Raw genomic sequence first — 22,336 nt, 5'->3', positions numbered from 1 at the left:
AAAAACTAGAAAATAATGTATATAAATATTTATTTTTTCAGGTATCAAAAATCAAATTCAAAATATTGTAAAATGGAACGTAGTCGAAAAATAAGTATTTCTAACGTAAAATACATAACTATTTTGATTGATACCTCGTTATTTTCGAATTCACTCAAGTAGGTATATAAATATAAAATAAGTAACATAAAACTGAATTCAATGTTTCATTACCACATTACACTTTTTTTGCAAAATTAGCAATATTATTTTATTCAAATCTGGCAACTCTGACATACGAGAAGAAATTGATTTTATGTCATATTTGGAGGTCTTGTGACGGCGCAACATTTGAACTACATAATTCCGATAAAATTTGCGGAGTAGAAAGAAACTGTTAAAAATGTGTTTCAAAGCTTTAATATAATAATTGTTGAATAAATTAAGATTTGGAAAAATTTATAGTGTGTAATACCGAAATTAAATAAGTAAGTAAATTACCTTTAAAGATTTTTAAAATAGTGTAATATAATAATTTTCCCGGATTATTTTATTTTAGTTTTAATCATTATACTAGTTCCAAATTTATTAAACAGTGTATTTTTACAAGATAAAAACATCAGTTGAATATTTATCCAGGTAGTTCCATACTAAGATTTGTTATTTTTATTGATCAATTGTAGAAATTTTCATTTAATGAACATAACAGAGTTCATAGGTACTAATATTCAGGGATGTCGAAGATAACAGGGTGCTTTGGGTCATGGCATCATCTGATAACATTGTTTTACACGATACTGTAATAAAATTTAATATTAATTCAGTATTATTGAAGGGATATCACATTATAATTCATAAAATAGTCGAAAAATTGTTGAAAAGTATTCTATTGTTTTATATTTTTCTTGTCTGTGTTAAGTTTTAATTAATTCTGTATAAAAAAAGCCTCTGACTAAAATGAAATACTTTCACTAGCTACATTCATTGATAATCGATTCAATATTTCGTGTCGATTTTATTTATGGGCAATAAATAATTATATTCACCAATGTAAAAAAATTAAGCTCTTTACAACGGTCCCTAATCTTAAGGAAATTGAGTTTTAAAAACACAAAACGGACTTTCTTTCTTCATAATTAAACTTGTTAAATTGAATGACATGAATTATTTATATGACCTATCGAAGTAGCCAAAAATAATAAATTCACAAAAGTGCATTGTCCCTATTGGAACTAGTTAATTTATTCAATAAAACAATGGTTGAACCAATTATTAGCAGAATCATTAAAATTCGTATTATCTACGCAATTAAATTTGCGTGTACAATTTAACGTTATATACTAAATACGTTGTATTGCTTTACTTGCATTTGATTAGCACGCAAAAACTTTTAATTTACATACATATGATTAAATACAAATTTCTTGTAAGTATATAATGCCCTTCTTATGTTTTGGAATGCGTAAGTACGTACTTAATCATAGCGGATTATTTAATTATTTTCATAATAAATACATATATTTTTTGTAAATTTTGACACGTTTAAATGTATTTAAGGCAAAGCTTATTGAATCCATACTATATACTATATATACTATATCTATATCCATACTAATATTATAAATGCGAAAGTAACTCTGTCTGTCTGTCTGTTACTCAATCACGCCTAAACTACTGAACCAATTTGCATGGAGATATTTTGATACCCGAGAAAGGACATCTAGGCTACCTTTTATTGCGAAATATGTACCACGGGCGAAGCCGGGGCGAACCTCTAGTTACTTATTTAATTATAATGTTCATGTACCTATAAGCTGAGACCTACAATTTTTTTCCGAGGGTTTCATACCTATTATGTTAGGTATGAGGTTTTTTTTTATTTAGCTACAAGCAAAGCCGCTTCCCAGTCTTGCGTTAAATGAAATTAATTAGTAAATTAAATCCAAAATACTTTTCAAGTTTAGTAACGTATTTATCGTCATACATATAAATAACTCCGTTATTATTAAAAACATGCATGATTGATTATTCATCTTACGAAATCCGTCATCAAAACTACTCAGATAAGTGTTGTTTATTTATCTAATTAACGATATAAAGCAATACGCGGGATGTTAATTGTTCGCTTATCTGTTATTATACTCTAAATATAAATATTCTATATTATTTATGTTATTACATTGCCGGACACAAAAAATTTACCTTTCTATATTGCTGGCAAGTTCAACATATTTGATATTTTTTGATCACATTAAACGTAGAAAAATATATGTATTTAACACATTTTTCAATTCACAGTAACTTTTTTGTCTCTATAAAAGGGAAGACACAAATACGTCGCTACAAGCATCTATCGTTACCAAGCGATACACCAAAAACATTTATTTTATTTACATTTTTACAGAAATGAGCATAGACCTAACCAAGCCTCGATATGACCAGAGCTCATATATGGGCAGAGCGAAGCACTTTCTGCTGCTCACTAACCCTCTCAATGCGTTCGCGACGACGGAACAGCTGGATGAGGCGAAGAAAGTCGTTACCGAGTTCAAGTGAGTTGTTCTTGTATTGTATTGTGTGTTAGATGACTAGTGACTACATAAATGTTATGCTGTTGAAAAATTATATCAAAAAATTTCTAATGTTAACGTAAAACGTAACGTTATTTTTATCAAATTTAACCGTCGTTCCCAAAACGTTATTTTCTAAATTCTTTTTAAACTCAATCTCCACATCAAAGTACAGATTTAGCGAAACCTCACTAAATAAGATCCATCAATCTATTACAAATTGTGTGCCAATATTTCCTTTTATACAATCGAGTATTAGAGCTAGCGCGCAAGAGCAACTTTTGTCTCCGCAACTATGTATTTTGTCTCTCCCATCAACTCTATGGGGAGTTGCGTCGCTACGTGCGCGCACTTTCTTACAAGCCCATAGAGTTGATGGGAGAGACAAAATAGTTGCGGAGACAGAAGTTGCTCTTGCGCGCTAGCTCTTAGAAAAGCTTAGATTTTCCTTATGTTCTGTGAAGTTACATAAAAACGATATTCACATAAAAGTCACATAAAAGACATCTGAGATGGATTAAAAACTATTCAGGAATAATAAAGCTTCTAATCAAGGAAAAACATCGGATTACCATTGCGGAAAAATAAATAAAAACGTACAAAATTTATCTCATTTTAGCGTAGGAGTGTACGTATATTTGTACAGTGTATTTCACAACAGTTTGTACCTACTGCGTAGGATCATAATATTTGAATACTTTTCTAATAACATGCATGATACTACTAGATTTTAATATCTCGCAGTACATGAGGATTGTTATCATTGTTGGTCATCAACTATTCAAAAATATTAATAACATTATTACATTCTGAAAATATGAAATTTTCATTTATAACTAACTACTCTAATCTAATTACATATCGGGATTCTTATAAAAATATGACACGTGCCCCATTGACCTATGTCAATATTAATCAATACAAAGGTCAAATAATTGTAATACCCATAATTATGTCAAGAGATAAAACACATGCAGTAAATTCAGTTCATTAATTATATTTCTAACCGAGTATTAATTTTGGAAACTAATTTTTCGAAGAAAATTCTTAGAATGTCATACTTACATGTATAAAATCTTTCTTATAATTTGTACATTCCTATTTGAAAAAGGTAGGATGTTCTCTTCGACAGAATTTTTTTGGGTTGTTTGAAAAAAAAAATACATTTATTTCGAAATAATTTATAAAGGCAATATCAAACAGGCGCTCGCACAAAATGCCGGCTGGCTACGACATAGACAAACTATGGGCGGCGAAATACCTATACGACAGCGCGTACCATCCGGACACGGGCGAGAAAATGTTCGTGCTTGGAAGGATGGCTGCGCAGGCGCCGATGAACACTATTATCACTGGATGTGAGAAAAATGATTTTTTTTGTTCTTTTTTATGGTGAAGTTTCGTGCATGAGTATGTGGGAAGTTTTGAATATATTTTGTTACAGGTAGTTTTGATTTATGATCGGTTGTTTTTCTTAGCTTCTTTTTCTGTGCGTATTTGTATCCCTTACAATATGTAATGCATGATTATGCACTTGTATAGATAATCTTATAAGATAATTAAAACGTAAACGCTACGAACATATTGCTACGAAAATTAAGAGAAATGAATATACTTAATATTAACTGTGTTTGTTTGCCGGTTACATAAAGGAAAGAAGTTATTTAGCTCACTCTTAATATGATAATTTGAGCAAGTATTTAATAAGAGTGTTTTAATTTATCTTTTATTCCAGGTATGATAACGTTCTACAAAACTACAGCTGCTACAGTTTTTTGGCAGTGGGTGAATCAAACGTTCAACGCTCTCGTAAATTATACCAACCGAGGAGGGGATGCTCCTATGTCTATGACGTGAGTTGACACAGATTTTTTAATGCTCTAAATAAAGATTTTAACGGACCTTTAATTTCTAAATCTAGTTTTTGTCAAATATTTTTTTACTCGTAGTTACTTAGGTATATCAATTATTGTCAAAGCTAAGCGATCTTTAATTCATTTTTGTTCTTTCATACATATAAATTTGTGTAACAGACAACAGTATCAAACTATCAATTAATTATTCTTTCATATATCAGCACCCAATAGAAATAAGTTTTGTAATCATTATGGCATTTTAGACAATTATTGGGTTCGTATTGCGCCGCGTGTGGAGGCGCCTTAAGCACCGCTCTCTACCTCAACAGTAAAGTTAAGGTAAGTCGTAATCATTTAAAATAATGTGTAAAATTAATATCGATGTTACCGGAAATGTATGTAATCCATCATTGTATACAATTCCTAGGAAATGTATATAATTCCTAAAATCGCACGGAAATGTGTGAAATAAATTATTTTATACACATTTCCTAGGAAATCTATACATTTCCTAAATAGCTATCGGAAATGTAAAACATTTAAGATATGGATATGTCGCAGGCTAATTGTATATAATCTGGCCGTTTACAAACGGTCGGCATTTTTTAGTAACTATGCCAATAATTCGTAATCATAAATTTTTGGTTTGGATAAGGGGGTGGGTTAGGTTAGGTTAGTGTTTTTTAAAACTACACAGAAATAGGAGCCCCACGAAGTGGGTCTCCGTCGGCTCGCGACCGTCTTTTTGTAGAATTTTGGTAAAAGACGAATTTTCGGCATATTAAAACAGCTAGCCGTAATGTAATACGGCGGATTATACAATCCGACTACGGCAAATATACGCGGGGACAGCGGGACGAGGGGACTGATTACTTGCCAAATGAAAATTTGATTTTATAAGAATAACAATAAGTTGATTTTGTGATATTTACGTTAAAAGTTAGATAGTTGATTTTTAAAATGTTAATTAGTAAGATAATAATATGAACATAATATTATTACAATTTTACGGTATGACTGTTACCCGATTGTATCAATAAGAGCTATAATAAAAAAAAATAACAACGTGTTTTATTACAGAAAGCATTTACTTTACACATTTCCTAATACGATATTGGAATTGTATACAATTCCTAGGAAGATTATACATTTCCTAGGATATGCATGCATTAAATAGTTTTTTAAACAATATTTTATACATTTCCTAAATGGTATCGGAATTGTACACATTTCCTAGGAATTTTATACAATTCCTTGATTTCATACATTTCCGGTAACATCGATATATTTTTATTAGTCATTTAAAATTGCCAATACATATTCATATTGTGTTCTCTATTAGAAATAGACCATTTTGAGCTGTTTTTTTTCCATTAATATAACTACTACTTATAACTTAATGTATAATATTAGTTTATCAATACTTTTTAGAATACCAATTACCAATCTCTCTTCGGTAAAAAATACATTATAAACTAGAGGTCCGCCCCGGCTTCGCCCGTGGTACATATTTCGCAATAAAATGTAGCCTATGTCCTTTCTCGGGTATCAAAATATCTCCATACCAAATTTCATGCAAATTGGTCCAGTAATTTAGGCGTGATTGAGTAACAGACAGACAGACAGAGTTACTTTCGCATTTATAATATTAGTATGGATTATAATTAAGCCTTGATAATACTAAACTCATGTTTTCCTGAATCTGAAAGAAAACATTTCTCAATTTTCATCCCGATAACGTTCTCGTAAAAAATGTTATCTTATCTAAGGATTTTGAACCATTATACGTAACGATGTAGGTGTGTCTTTGCATAAAAAATATACTTAGTAGGTAAGTTAGTGTAAACACGTGACGTTTGCTGAAATTTAAATATATTGTTACGCAAACTTATATAAGTACATTCTGTGAGTACATTAGTCATATTTAAATGTAGCAAATTGAAGGTACAATAAAAATGTATATTTTAAATTTTAAAAGTAGTCTAGTGTTAGTCTAGTGATTTAAAAATTTGTTGAAGTTTGAATATAACGAAACTGTATTTAATATTGACTGTCTTTATTATTATCATCGACGTGTGTTATTACGTTTGTTACTAAATATCCCAAATGGCTATACAGATTTTGGTGAATTTTATACAATATACGTTTGCGCAACTAATGTTGAGTAGGGAAAATGTGCGCTAAACTACGAGAGCGTCCATAAATTGATTATCAAAAACCTCTATTTATGGACGCTCCCTAATGGAAAAGTTTTCCAGTCAAAAACTTTGTAATAAATGCTTAATTATACAGAAAATAGATATACTATTATTTATACGTAGTATATTATTATTAGTCTGTGCTATTATTATTAATTTAAAAGTGCGACAAAATTATGCCGCGTAACGTTTGATAAACCTACGCGTTTTACGCAGTCATTGTAAAACGTGGTAAAACTCTTGCATAATATATTTTTAGAATATTATAATCTGTCATGTTATGATGAATATACTTCCGTGGAAACCTCATACATATTTTGATTTGTTTGTTCCTGTTTATTATTTTATCGTGTTATCTTACTGATAACATTTCATGAAAGTCCGAAACTGATAAGAAAAAGAGCAACTATGGAGTTTCTTGCTGTTTCTTCTCCATAAATAGAACTTACTGTTTTTGAATCAGTAGTAAATGTAAAAAATATGTTATGGATTTGAGAGAAATTATTTGCAGAGATAATATATTTTTTCGAATTTAACAATGATATCTACATACTTATAATACTATTATAGCAGTATAGGCACATAGGTTTTTTTTCGCTGAAGCTATAGGTACCTAACTACGTCACTGCTATAATATAAAAGCCACTCTAATTACTAATAAATAATAACTAATACTAATAAATTATTTAATTCAATGATGATTTCTCTAAAATTATTTTCTTATTAGTTGATTACAAATTAAAAGTATGTTATTCAAATATTTCATGAAGTTAGTATCGTAGAGCCATTTAAACTCTAATATGTAAGTAATATTTACCATACTAATTTTATTCTATACTGCATAATGCATCATCACTTGAACTAATATTTGAACTGAAAGATAAACTAATCGTGATACAGGGCCATATGTGGGCTCGCACTGTGACGTCACATGACGTAATCATGTGCAATCATGATAATCAAAGTGCTAAACATTGTAAGCAAATATATGTAACTAAATAGAATTCAAGTTCAGTAAGGATTGTATGGGGTTTAAAATTTATAGAAGCTATTTATAGGTATGTTTTGTGGTCTCACTCGCGGATATAGAGACCACTAGCACAGCCACATACCTAACACGGGCAATATCTTTCAACCGTTATTTCAAATCTGAAATCTTTAAACTGTTGATTTTCGAAAAATTATCACCTTCAAATTGATAATACCTACTTACCTATTATAAGTAAATATTACTTGCTCTTTGATTAGTAATAAAATACTTACCTAATTCAAATACCTACTACTCGTTTGTGTGCAATTTACTACGCCGTAGCTCTACATTACATTATGTTATAGTAATGAAGAAAAGCAGAAAATATTTGTTTAGATAATATTATGCGAGGTTGTGATTTAATATAATATGCTAATGGTCATGTCCTGTTCGTTAATGTTTATTTGAAATATAAAATATGTATGCATTAGATTAAATGCATCACGTTTTAAATAGATAATAATAAAGCCTAAGGTAAAAATTTGTTGAGCAAACGTTCATCAAAACTGTTGTTACTGAAAACATTGTTTAGATTTTGTGGCCACTCCACGAGCGAAAACTTTTCAACTTTCCGTTAAAAACTCCGCAACACCCAGTGTTGCTAGCAACAAAATAATGAGCACAACTATATATTATATTATGTATTAGTCAGAGATAATCTATACTAATATTATAAAGAGGAAAGGTTTGTATGTATGTATGTATGGTTTTCACGCATAAACTACTGAACCGATTTTGATGAAATTTGGCACAGATAATCTTTAGACCCTGAGAAAGAACATAGGCTACCTTATATTGCGAAATATGTACCTACCGCGGGCGAAGCCGGGGCGGACCGCTGGTGAGCAATAAAAATAAGAAGTTAAAAGTATTGCTACTCAATAGTAGAGTGGGGCGCGGGCAATTAGAGATTTTATTCAAACGAATTTCCACAATTTTTTTAACCTTTGTTAAGATATCGAAAGTCGAAACATATAATCGGCGAAAGTATTGAAATAAATAAAAAATAGTTGGAAAAATGTAAACACACAGAAAGTTACCAGAAATTTCATTTCATGTGCTTTGTTTATAATGCTGTAGCCACACTATGCTCACCGCGCTGCCGTTATTCGCCGCGACATTGCCCTCTCTGGCCACACACCTCTCTACTCGCGCAATTAATTGCGACGTCATTTGCCTTGTCCACAGAGTACTTGCCTTGTCTCACACATGACACAATGGACGTCGAAACGAAGGCAGCGTGCGCGCTATGCATTTTTAGTATAGCTAATTATATTAATGTAGGTAGTAAAAAGAAATGTACATTGTCGTCGTCGTCCTCAAACATAAAAAACTTTTCATTTGACCATTCCATGCTTGTTGACGACATAATTTCCAATTTTGCATACGTGTGCGTCTTGCACGAATGCGGAATGCGATCGCGCGAGTATGTGGCCAGTCATTCGCACTCGTATTGCCGGTCCTTATACTCGCAGGCAAAATCGACAAAATAGGGAGCAGTGAACAGGACGATGAGAACGACGTGTGGCATAACGAGTAACGTGGCCACACTGTCTCTGCCTAGTTTCCTCGTTACTTCCCATACCACTCGTCGATTGTGTGGCTGTGCAGTGACTTTCTTTGTTATTCTTTTTATTTAAAAACATACCAATTGAAGTGACTTTCTTTGTCATTCCTTTTATTTAAAAACATTCCGTCTGTTGGTGATAATGATAATATGTATTTTATAATTGTTTTTAAATATTTTCCAGTACACAAAAGACTATATATGGTAATTATAGAAAATTACCGTTCATTGAAATAGGATCCACATAATATTATATTTGAGACTAGCTGTACCCGCGACTTCGTCCGCGTGGAACAGTGACTGCGGGCAGCATATTTTGAATTACAAACAGATTGTGTAGCTGAAAATCTACTCTACAGTAATGCTTCCCTATAAACGATGTTTGACGTATGGCCATCGGGGACGAAAGCATACAGGCTCCTAGGATTGCTAACCCGTGACAGAGCTACATATAGCTGACCGTGCGAGAAACAGCTGATACTAAGATCTACACCAACAACTTTAAGCGTCTGACCTTGGGCTTTATTGATTGTCATCGCAAAACATAGGCTCACCGGAAATTGCACTCGCTTAAAACTGAATGGAAAATTATTTGGTATCAGTGGAATCCGAGGAATGAAAACAGTTTCACCGATACCGCATCCTGTTAAAATTTCTGCTTCTATTATATTTTGTTTTAAATTGCACACTTTTAATCTCGTACCGTTACAGAGTTTAGGAGGGCTTAAATTTCTGAGGAGAATTATGGGTAAGCCTACTTTTAATTTAATCTTATGTGCTGGTAGTCCAGGAGCACTGAGGGATTCTAAAAATTCTACTGGGTAGTTTGTAGATTCTCCTTCTTCCATAACTCTGTTAATGGAGACATACTCAACATAATCCCCCGGAACAGAGCTCAAAATTTCAGCGTTTATTGTTGCAGCTTGGTCATTTCGTGGTGTCAAAATAGCTCTTTCACAAAGCCAGGAATTTGCGCGAGATGGTATTTGCGTTGCGTTTCCATACACAGATGATATGAGGTCTAGCCTTGACGAAACTTTGCAGCATAAGTTTTCATTAAGAGCAACTTTACCTTGTTCCTGCGGATACACACCGTTACCGATATCTAGCAGCAAATCTGAAAACTCTTGAGCATTTTCGTTGCCTCCAATTTGCGCTCGCATATTTAATGTCAAATGCAAAGGGATAATGTAATGCCACAGTCGAGAACTCTTAAGACAGGCTCTCACTTCATCAGCCCTTGTCCCACGTGGTATTACTGGGAGAGTTTGACGAAAATCGCCACAAAAAAGCATAGTAATGCCACCCATGGGTAAGTCGTTTCGCTTGATGTCACGCAACGTTCTATCCACTGCTTCTACTGCTTTTCTATTTGCCATTGTTGACTCATCCCATATAATAAGACAACAATCGCGTAAAACTTTCGCCTTATCGCTGTTTCTTGAAATATTACAAATAGGGCTTTCTGTGCGGTCTAAGTCAATAGGAATTTTGAACATTGTATGAGCAGTTTTCCCACCTGGCAACAATGTGGCTGCTATTCCTGATGAAGCGACAGCAAGCGCGATTCTACCTTGGCTTCGTACCTTCGCCAAAATAACTTTCGTAAGAAATGTCTTACCCGTTCCACCGGGAGCATCTACGAATAACATTTCTCCCAAAGCATTATCAACGCTGCGGCACACCCGATCAAATATCATCCGCTGTTCATCAGTTAGCCTCGACAGATCAGTTTGTAAAATTTCGGCCAAGTCAACTGGATCATAGTTGTTTTCCATCACGTAATCTCTATTAATACGTTCTCCGCTAAATGACGCCTCCGGCATGCCATATTGAGAAATGGGATTACCACCAATAGATGTAACTATATCCTGAATAGCCAACAAACAACGATTCAATTGACTTTCACGTAATCTCTCCTCGATTGGGTTATCATTAAGTTGTACGTGCCTGAAAAAATCCTCAGCTAATTTATTTTGATACTTATTCCATAACTGTGCACTGTCAGATAGTGCACAAAACACCAGCATGACTGCAAACAAATGTCGCAACCGCTGAGGACTTTCGCTAATACTTGCTTCTGACAAAGCATCATCCCAATGTTGATCCCCATCCAGTAAGTGACGTGCCCGGCACGCGGCTTGGTATGTAGGGTGTACAATATTGTCAAGCTTTCGGAGATCGGCAAACGAAGTAGGCCCTCGGACAACGTGCAGAAGTAGGCGAAGGTAAAAGCATTCGGAGTTATTCGGATGAACTGTATAAACCCTACCAATGACATGATCTTTAAAAATACCTGGTTCACCTGCTACAGCTGTTCCACGTCTTCTGCGGTTAAACATACCCTCTTGTTTATTGAAAGTATAATACGACGGAACTTCGCTGTATAAGAGAGACCTAGAAAATGTGTCTGTTTCGCAAAGATTGAAGAAGGCGAGCAGAGTGGTTCTTCTTGGGTTGTGTAAACGCTCCGTTACATTTTCAGGATTGAAATATATTCTTTGTCCACCTTCAAGATGAACGTCAAGATGGATGACGGGTGGATATCTCTCGTGAATTGAAAAACTTAAAATACGCCAAACTGCCTCAGAGGAGCTTATATAGCGGCCCGACTGAAACCTCGTAACTTCATCGTTATCATTATTAGTGAACCCCACAGTTGCTTGGTCAGAGCCCTTATTCACATATTTACAAATATATTTGATGGATTCGACACTGTTACAGGCCTCGACGTTTATGTGAGCTTGAAAGGTTCTTGATAGTACCGGTGAATAAGGTACCACCCATCTATTATCTACATCTATTTCCTGACCATGTAATCTTATTTTTGCTGTGAAGCCTCCTTGTTGTGGTGATTTTCGACGGTATAGTGGATATCCATTTTCTCCCGATATTGTGTGTTCTGTAAGTGCCCGAGGATATCTTTTAGAGCAATGACCTTCTTGCATACAGGGAGAATTTCTGTTTAATGTGCCGCATGGTCCGTGTATCATATGAGTCTTCACAATATCGAATAACATAGGATCTTGGGTCTTATCGGGAAATTCAGCACTTATAACACTATCAATAGTATCAGGCCTAAGTTTTTCTTCTAACCATAGCAGAATGTGGGCATGTGGCAACCCCCGTTTCTGCCACTCAACACTGTACATAAAACACATTGATGGCCCGAAAACCTTTTGTTTTGTAATTAGGTCGATCATGAGCTTGAGTTTAAGATGAAACACCCGGGCTATTATGTCATGGCGATCATGTGGCACCTGGCCATCAAAAAGCCCTTCTGAAATTTCATTCCACTTTGGGTTAGTGGTAAAGGTGATGAAAAGGTCAGGTCGACCGTATTTGCGAACATAGCAAAAGGCGTCTTGGGTTCGCTCATGCATATAACGTGGACCTCCTATAAAGCTTGATGGTAAGATAACTAATCGTCCCATGTTCTCCACGTTATTATCTTGCTGCATTGCGTCTCGCAAATGCACATAATCCTCAGCACGCAATCGTGTCTGGTTAGTGCGTATATAAATTAACCTCTCCGTCTCTATTTTTGCGTACATATCGACGATGAATTGGCTGAAAAGTCCTCGAAATCGTTGCAAATAATTAAAACAATTCCGTCTTATTTGTATCTGGTATGAATAAAACTGTAAAGCTGATATTTTTTTATTATAATTTGTTATTCTAGTATTCGGATGAACTTGATAGAGTCCGAAATTGTACCCATCCTCGCCATGGAAATATATCAATGGATATTGCAGGGCATCATAAGCTCTATGGGTTTCGTAAATTCGTTGTAAGCGATCATCATGAGTACGCAATACTATGTCACGTCTGTCACATTCCTGATCGACTAAAATTACTGCAACTTCGTCTGCAACAGGAGCATTGTACCTTCCACGATGTTCTTCCGCAGGACGTCTATCAGCCTTAATTATAACTTTATAATTGTTATTTTGGCCTTGTGGGATAGAATCTATCGCGGCTTTGAAACTTCTGACATATGGATTTACTTGATGTAACATATTTTGAAGTTGAGATATGAGGTTGATGTTCAATTGAGGAAAGTTATCATGTCGGATATGAGCCTGTTCATTGTAATTTGATACAAAATAAATTTGAAGAAATTTTGGCTCATTTTGCGGAAGTAAAGATCCAATAAGGTGATAAACCTGGCCCTGCACCTTAAACGTTGGCATGAAAGGGCCCTCTGTAATTTGTTTGGCCCCAAAGGATGTCATTTGGAATGCACTATTATATAAACGGCTATTGTCCAAAAAATGTTTGGACTGAGGATGTTCCCCATTCAGTAAAGCTTTCATAATGTCTGGAGGATCATGGAAATTTTCAATGAGCACTTTGCCACCTGAACAGCATATGCCATTTGGTTCTTTTTGCCATTTGAAAGCATTACAAAATGCACAACATACCACCATACCTCCTATAATGGCGAATTCAGAGTATTCAATTCTGGGTGAATACGAATACCCTGATTTCTCTTTGTTCGCCCATGGAAGGTTTTCTATCTCCGTCTCACTTTCTGGGCTTGACACCATTCTAATGATCGTATGTGCAACTCGATCAGCATTTAGCCGAGACTGGCGTTCGTCTGCAGTTTCTTGTTGCCGAATATCCCTCACTCGTTCCCTCTCAATTAATAAGTAATTTTCTTCACTCTGACGGCTTTGCTCATAGCTTTCTCTAGCTCGTTGCAATCTTTCTCGATGTTCATCATCATTTTCATGAAGTCTGTTGGTGTTGTGACGCTCTCGATCAGCTGTTAATCGATATTCACGATCGATACTACTTTCCAGCTCCCTAGACCGCAAAGTTCGTTCTCTTTGAGAGCTTAGGCGAATTTCCCTATCTGTAAAAGTCTCAGATTCACGCGATAGTGCATGAGCTTCACGGTCGGCAGATAGACGTACTTGTCGTTCGTCCTGTGTTTCCTGAGATCGAGCATTTGCTGTTCGAATCCTCTGAGAACTCAGGCGAATTTCCCTATCTGTGAAAGTCTCAGATTCACGCGATAGTGTATGAGCTTCACGGTCGGCAGATAGACGTACTTGTCGTTCGTCCTGTGTCTCCTGAGATCGAGCATTTGTTGTTCGAACCCTCTGAGAACTTAGGCGAATTTCCCTATCTGTAAAAGTCTCAGACTCACGCGATAGAGCGTGGGCCTCGCGATCAGTAGATAAACGTGCCTCTCGGTGTTCGCTAATCTCCCTATTTCGAATTGACATTATTCGAGAACGATTTGAACTCAGTCGAGATTCTCGCTGAGTCGAAGTTTCTGCAGCACGAAACCTAGCCTGATATTCCTGAGATGCAGAGAGCCTCGCTTCACGATCTTCCTCAGATTCCTGTGATCGAATTAATCGTATTCTTTTAGCATTTCTGCTATATTGGGAAAGGTTGGACTTTCTTCGAGGCATTATTTTACAATAAAATAGTAGTTACTAAACACAAAATGATTTAGTAAATACGTACTACCATAAACAATTGAATTATGCAAACTTACAGAATATAATGCAGTTCAAAAATAACATAAACAAAACAAATGTGAGTAAAATGAATTAATTACTAAGCTGAGCAAAAAAAAAATTAAAAACTACTTAACAAAGAAAATTAAAAAAAGAAATGCCTAACCTATACCAAATATATGTATTTATAAACCCTAAATAAATTTAAAACATAAAGAAAATCAAGATAAAAACCTACAAACCTTAAAAAAGAAATACCTAACCTATACCAAATACTTATTAAATTTATTAAAAAAAACTCAAACTAAAATTAAGATATAGAAAATCAATAATATAACTAACCTATAAACCCTAAAAAAGAAATACCTAACCTATACCAAATATAACCTATACCTAACCTATACTTTACCAAATCAAAATATTTATTTTAAAAACCATAAATGAAATATGCAAACATTCAGTATTCAAATGAATCACAACAATCGAATACAACTATTAGATTATACGCTCCAGAATAGGTGTGTTCACTACGAATACCCGAATTCATATGGCAACCGCGCGGCTCTCGGCGCTCTTTATATACCCACGGACGCGCTGTACAATAGGTAGAATGCCTTAACAAATGTTCGCCGTGATTATTTAAATGGTCATAACTTTTTTATTTATGAACCGATTGACATGAAATAAAAACTAAATGTTAAATGAAGCTTATCACAATATATTTGTGAAAACCGCATCTAAATCGGATAAGCCGTTTCAGAGATTTACGTGCCCAAACATACACAGATAACATTAACATACACACAACAGACAAAAAAAAATAACTTCAGTTTTGGGTTCAGGAACGATTTAACAATAATTCCTGCTAATTTTTTTTACATATTTTCATTGGACGGACATCACTTTTCTACAATTTTATTATATGTAGGTATAGACTGAGCTAAAAAACTTAGGTAAAAAATTTCAGGGTGTGGGCTCCCGCTCCCATATCCTTCTACTTTCACAACTTTCAACTTTTACCTTTCACCCCTAGTAAATGGCATTGTGTTGTAAAGCATGTCTAATAATTGTAAGTACAATGTACACGTCATACCTATCCTTTGATGCTTCATTTGTATTAATTATTTATTTATGGTGCCCTATATATAAAAATATATATAATATTATTGTTATATGTAATAAACGGATGAACCAATTTTAATAAAACATGACTAATTATTGTAATTCACACGTCATGCCCTTTCATTTGATATGCCGCTTGAGTATATTATTTGACCACATTCGATTATTCATTCCCATTTTTACCTCTATCTATATATATATAATGGATGGATGAACCGATTTTGATACACTATATCTAAGAACCAGCATCGGAAAATAGGCTGCCTAACAAAAAAACGGCATCTAATTCGTATTACCCGTTAGCGAGCTACGGTGGCACAGACAGACACACAAACACACATAGCGGTCATAACACCCCTCTTTTGCGTCGGGGGTTAAAAATATAATACCTAAGACATAATTTAAAGGACATTTTATGCAGAAAATTTACCTAGAAGTAACAATAATGTTATTTGTGCAGGTTTTAGTCTTATGAGCAAAAATCTAAATAAAGGTCTTTTGAACCCCTTCCCCCCCTACTACACCCTCAGCTTACCCCCATTTGGGGACTTTCGATATGATCATCTGGACATTTCAAGGAATAACTGTAGCGTATAACTTACGTAATAAAGTTGTTCATGTATTCTTATCGTACACAATAGAATGCCTTAGCAAATGTTCGCCGTCCTTCCTTAAATGGTCATAACTTTTTTATTTATAAACCGATTGACATGAAATAAACACTAAATGTTAAATGAAGATTACCACAATATATTAGTGAAAACCGCATTTAAATCGGATAAGCCGTTTCTGAGATTAGCGTGTTCAAACATACAGACAAACAGACAAACAGACAAACAGACAAAAAAAAATTTAACGACAGTTTTGGGTTTGGGATCGATTTAGTAATAACCCCTGCTATTTTTTTTTTACATATTTTCATTGTACAGACACCACTTTTCTAGAATTTTATTATATGTATTGATCATCGAATATAAATGCCAAATATTACTTTCTACAATAGCAAACATGCTACATAATTTCTTTTCATATTAATACTTAATATATTATATGCTTTTGTATTCAGAACATGAGCCCCATCTACGCGAGCCTTGTGCCGTTCGCTGCCGTGTGCGGAGCTAACTTTATAAACATTCCCATGATGAGGAGTGGGTAAGTTTAATTGTTATTGTTAAAAAGGTATACGAGCCATTCGTTTCTAACACGCATTGTTTTTCAATATTCAACAACAGATTAGCAAAAAGTTCTTATAATTAGCGGTAAATTTCTTGAGCGCTAGGCCGATCCTGCTGCCGTATTATTATAGTACTCTTTGTCCTGCAGTAGTCCATAATATGCAGTAATCCCCTCCACATTTCTCTCAGCAGAAGTAAAAAAAAGGTGAACGAGTAAAAATTTATTACGGGCGCAACAGTAACCAAGTGTCATCTTTTTTATTTATCCAATAAACATTTTTTTTTATACAAAACAGGGCAATAAACCAAACTTATTGCGACATGCATGTACCTCTAAAGTCTAAACCAAGTCAGTTTTAAGCTATTGCATAGCTTCTATCGCGGGCCTTGAGCGCGGGGACCGAATTCAGAAATTGCGTAACGAAAAACCTCACGCTCCCCACTCCGACGGGCGCGGAGGTGTGGCTTGAAGGCATAGCATGCAATAGCTTTACCGCGGCAGTCTCCGAGTGCCACACGTCTTTTTTTGTATTTTAGAACGAGACTATTAGATTAGAACTTTTTCTTCTATTCCGAAAACTATTTGTTTCAGGGAGCTACTGAACGGCACGCCAGTATTCACGCCGGACGGCAAGCGCGTGGGCGAGTCGAAGGTTGCGGCGCGCTACGGGATAAGCCTCGTGATATTCTCCCGCGTGCTTATGGCGCTGCCCGGCATGAGTGAGTGTTATCCTAATTTCCTCCTACTACTATTATAAAGGCGAAAGTTTGTAAGTATGGATGTATGGATGTTTGTTACTCTTTCACGTAAAAACTACTGAATGGATTTGAATGAAACATTACCACAATATAGCTTATACATCAAAATAACACATAGGATAGGTTTTATCCCGGAAATCCCACGGGAACGGGAACTATGCGGGTTTTCCTTTGAAAACGCGGGCGAAGCCGCGGGCGGAAATCTAGTCTTAATATATATAAATCTCGTGTCACAATGTTTGTCCTCAATGGACTACTAAACCGCTTAACCGATTATAATAAAATTTGCACACCATGTGCAGTTCGATCCAACTTGAGAGATAGGATAGTTTAAACATGTAGGTACCACGGGCGAAGCCGGGGCGGACCGCTAGTAGTTATATATAACTTTCTGTTCTTGTACACGATGGTTGCAGTGCAGCAACCATCGTGTATGCAACAATTCAGATGTTTTGAAAACATTTTTTTACGGAAATCCCACAGATGTGTTATTCAAATCTTGTTTTCTTGATTCTCAGCGGTGACGCCAATAATAACGAACATAGCGACCCGTCGCGGTCTGTTCTGCCGACATCCAAAGGGTGTAATCCCGTTCCAACTGTGTCTGGTCGGTCTGTGCGTCACGTTCGCGACGCCGCTGTGCTGCGCGATATTCGATCAGCGCGCGACGCTCAGTGTTGCCAGCTTAGATCCGGAGCTTAGGGTGAGTTGGTGTTGCTAGGGCAAAAAATGTTTTTGAAGTGAAAACTTCTTTAGCGGCGTTGAGCACTTTTTCTGTAATGGGTATAAAATCTTAAACTCGCGTCAGGATACGTGACCTGATCGAAAAAGCGTAAGACGGATACCTACCATTCCAAAATATCAAACATGCTGAACGTTAATAATCAAGTTTTCACTTCTGCCGGCACTCCCGGAGTGCAACCTGTCTTTTTTTTTTGTTTGTTGGGAAGGGTGGATTGGGTGGCCTGTAGCAGTGTGCTAGCCAAGATAAATCATGTTTAAAACTTACAATATCATCAGATTATGACATTGGTCTATTATATAATACAATACAATGGTATGGAAAAATAAATGTTAACATTTTTTGTGTTGTGATAAATTGTAATGTGATCTGATTTTTTATCATGGCTTCTATCTCCTATTCATATACCTTGAAGTAAATCAAAATAAAATCAATGTCATAGTAGCTTTTAATTTTTTTTTTCGGTTACAGGACTTCATGAAAAAGAACTACCCGAAAGTGGACCACGTGGTTTTCAACAAGGGCTTGTAAACTGCCTTCGCAAAATTTGTTATACTCTGTTATGGAATTGTCCAAAAACCTTTGTACAAGTGAAACTCGTTAAATTATGAAAGAATTTTTCAGCTGTTCGTTAGTAAGTACAGTTATAGGCATTTATTTACATTTCCAATTTAATTTGTAGCATTCCTTTATGCGTGATTTTTATATAGACAATCTTTACATTGTTTTGCGCACGTAAAGATCGTATATTTAATTATTTAATAGAATTTGATCTGGTATGCATTCCTTTTAAATATAGTTTTAAAATATTATTTTATATTGTTAATTTTTGTATCATGTTTTAATTTTATATTTTTTATACCGCTCAATATTTTGGGTTGTGATATATTATTTTGATCTGATAAATGTGGAATATATTTATTTATTATTTAGGATGAAATAAGCAATACCTACGGCGTATAAAATATTCCGGTATACTTAAGAATTGTGGAATTTAAGCCATTTTTTTTACAAAACAGCAAAATGAATTAAATTTAATAATTTGACTTACAAATTCTTAAGTGACATGAAAGACATGACAACTCTATGTTACTACATAGAACGTTTGTGTTATCTGTGTTTGACTTTAATTTATTATCTGTGCTTCAGCCTTCGATTTGGCGCCATTATTGATTGTTAGTGAAATAATATTTTGATTTATAAAAATTGCTTTATTTACATACCAAAAATTAATCTAGTTATTTATAATATTGTCAATTATTATGTGTAAAGACAATAATACCCGTTACTGTTTTCTGTTGCAAATTTTATGCGTAGAAAGTAGAAAGTGTGAAATGTACAAAATGAAATAAATGAATGAATATTATTGGTGACTTTTAATTTAAAATGAGGGAAAGTAATTCGTTAGTCCTATATTATTTAAATTTTAGAGGGATTTGCCATCCGTCTTGTTTAATTTTTTAAAATATTATTGTTCATATTTTGTCAAATTTTAAAGTCGAAATTAAATCGAACGTCATCAGTCTACTAGTTGGTGAAGCTCAAGAAATAATAATAAAATCCTAGACCTATGCACATCCATAAAAATCATTTGATATTAAAACACATTTTATTTTCACGAAATATTTATTATGGCTGAATAACATATTCCACATACACAAATTCATACATACATATTACCTAAGCACACATAAATGCGTCGACAAAAAGTCCTATAAGCGTAGACAATAATACAGTTAAATTACGTAATTACTGATTAAAAATATTACATTAAATTTAGATAAATAAAGTATAAAACTGCAAAGTATCTAGAGGTTTTCTTCGATACGCGATTTTTAGTCAATTTACAGTTAAGTTCTTGTTATACCAATAAAAATCTATACATATAATAAAATCGTAGGAAAGTCAAAACTGTACATTGAATATTTTTTTAAAAGAATACATAATCCATGATCTATAATCGATATAGAAGCCAAAAATATAGTTTTTAGAATTTTTGTCTGTTTGTCTGTTTGTCTGTTTGTCTGTTTGTCTGTATGTTTGACCGAGCTAATCTCGAAAAGTACTGCATAGATTTACTTCAAATTTTGCATGAATATTCCTAAGAGGTCGGGTGAGGATAGTTTAAACATATTATCATGATATCACCTTCGGGGGAGGAGCTGTGAGCCTTTATTTTTCTTACATATTCCGTGTACTATGACAGCGTACAATCTAAAGACTCATGTTTAAATGTTGGTTTCGAGTAAGCCATGCTATTATCTAGCTTTACAAAATAAAAACTATGTCATTTACGTAATTTGGGCAGAGAAACAGTTTAATGAATTTAGTAGTATAAAGACAAATCTGAAACAGCGCCATCTATGAGATTTCGTAAAAATCAAATCAATTTACATGTTAACACTACTGAAAATACTGTTGAAAATTAATAATTTAAATATAATCATGTTATTTATTTAACTCTTTAACCCATATCTTCCCTTCCCTATAAGGTGCGCTTATATTTCGTGTGAATATACTACATTTTTAAAAGTGAGGGTAGATATTTATTATTTTAAGTCAAACTAGACACCATTACAATCTCAGAGCAATATTACAATTAATCTAATATTGATTGTGTTCATTGGTTACATTTTTAAAATCTTCGTGTTTTATAAATTTATAAAGAACTAGCGGTCCGCCCCGGCTTCGCCCGTGGTACATATTTACGTTTTCTCTACATAAGAACCATCCTCGTACTTCAAGGAATATAATAAAAAAAGAATTATCGAAATCAGTTCAGCCGTTCTCGAGTTATGCGCTTACCAACACATTTTGCGATTCATTTTTATATATAAGATAGAAAAAATTCGATCACGAGGCGGGACTCCAACCCACATAATTTCGTGATCGAATGTTTCTATTCTTTATAAATTTATTATTTATAAATTTATATTTATAAAGCATTTGAATGTCATAAAACCAAAAATATCAAATTCAATCTTTGTGTTTTGTGAATTTTCACCATGCGTTCCCACAAAAGGTAAGTTGTTACTTTTATAGGTATTTATTATTTATAATGATAATGATAGCAATTCATGTTTTTTAAAGTGAAACTTTTATTACATCGTCTCAAACTTTTTGGTCTGTGTAGCGCATGTCGCGTGACGGTCGAACCGTACGATAATTATCGTACAAATACGATAATTTTGTGCCTAAGTTTCACTTTTACCGTGGTTTCATAAAACCACACAACATTTTTATTGGTTTTATAAAGGTTTTATATTACACTTTTAGAATGAAATAATAAAATGATGAATTCTTTTTGACTTTTACAAGATTTTGAGGTGCGTTGGGAACAGTAGTTTGTTGATAAAATTTTATTTGTAAGTAGGTTTTTTTATAGATTTACAGTTAACTTTTGATTTTTTATTTACAGATTCAATGTTCATAAAATTATATCGCCTTTGGAAGACGATTTCTGCTGACAATTTTACAACACCACTTGAAAATTGATGATTTGATGATGAAGATAGTGGCAGCGAGGATTAAGTGGAAATTAGTAATCATCCGCTTCGTCAATTTTTGACTGAAGTTAATGTCCAACGTATGGTTCAATCATTGGAAGTATCTCGGGTAATTTTGGAGGATATTTTTCAGGAAGGAGAGAAGGGGCAGCCAACCACATATCAAAGTACTACGTTTTAGTACCGAAAAAAATGTTATTACCAAATGAAACATAAATTTTGCACTCACAACTGTACAAGTTATGATTTTTATTCTGACTTTGCTGTTATCTGATTATAATATTTATCGTTATGGCTATCGACCGTACTGGGATGAGAGTACATGATATACTCATCATCCAGGATTGCATAGAGC

At 34.1% G+C, this 22,336-nt stretch overlaps 1 protein-coding gene across 1 annotated transcript; it reads left to right on the top strand.

Annotated features, from left to right (window-relative positions):
- The first annotated feature begins 318 nt into the window (after nucleotides 1–318).
- Nucleotides 319–19,841, top strand: Sfxn1-3 (Sideroflexin-1-3). Its single transcript, XM_089709717.1, has 9 exons — nucleotides 319–467; nucleotides 2,384–2,531; nucleotides 3,753–3,907; nucleotides 4,285–4,402; nucleotides 4,669–4,744; nucleotides 16,866–16,951; nucleotides 17,567–17,694; nucleotides 18,252–18,436; nucleotides 18,947–19,841. The coding sequence occupies exons 2-9, from the start codon at nucleotides 2,386–2,388 to the stop codon at nucleotides 19,004–19,006; spliced, it is 954 nt and encodes a 317-aa protein (XP_089565843.1). The 5' UTR covers nucleotides 319–467; nucleotides 2,384–2,385; the 3' UTR covers nucleotides 19,007–19,841.
- Nucleotides 19,842–22,336: the final 2,495 nt, after the last annotated feature.

This window comes from Colias philodice, chromosome 23 (assembly GCF_061535455.1).
Source record: "Colias philodice isolate Cphi_HAF_F1 chromosome 23, ilColPhil1 Martin Lab GWU primary, whole genome shotgun sequence".
In the NCBI taxonomy this organism is placed as follows: Eukaryota; Metazoa; Arthropoda; class Insecta; order Lepidoptera; family Pieridae; genus Colias; species Colias philodice.
This window is presented reverse-complemented; position numbering and strand designations above follow the sequence as displayed.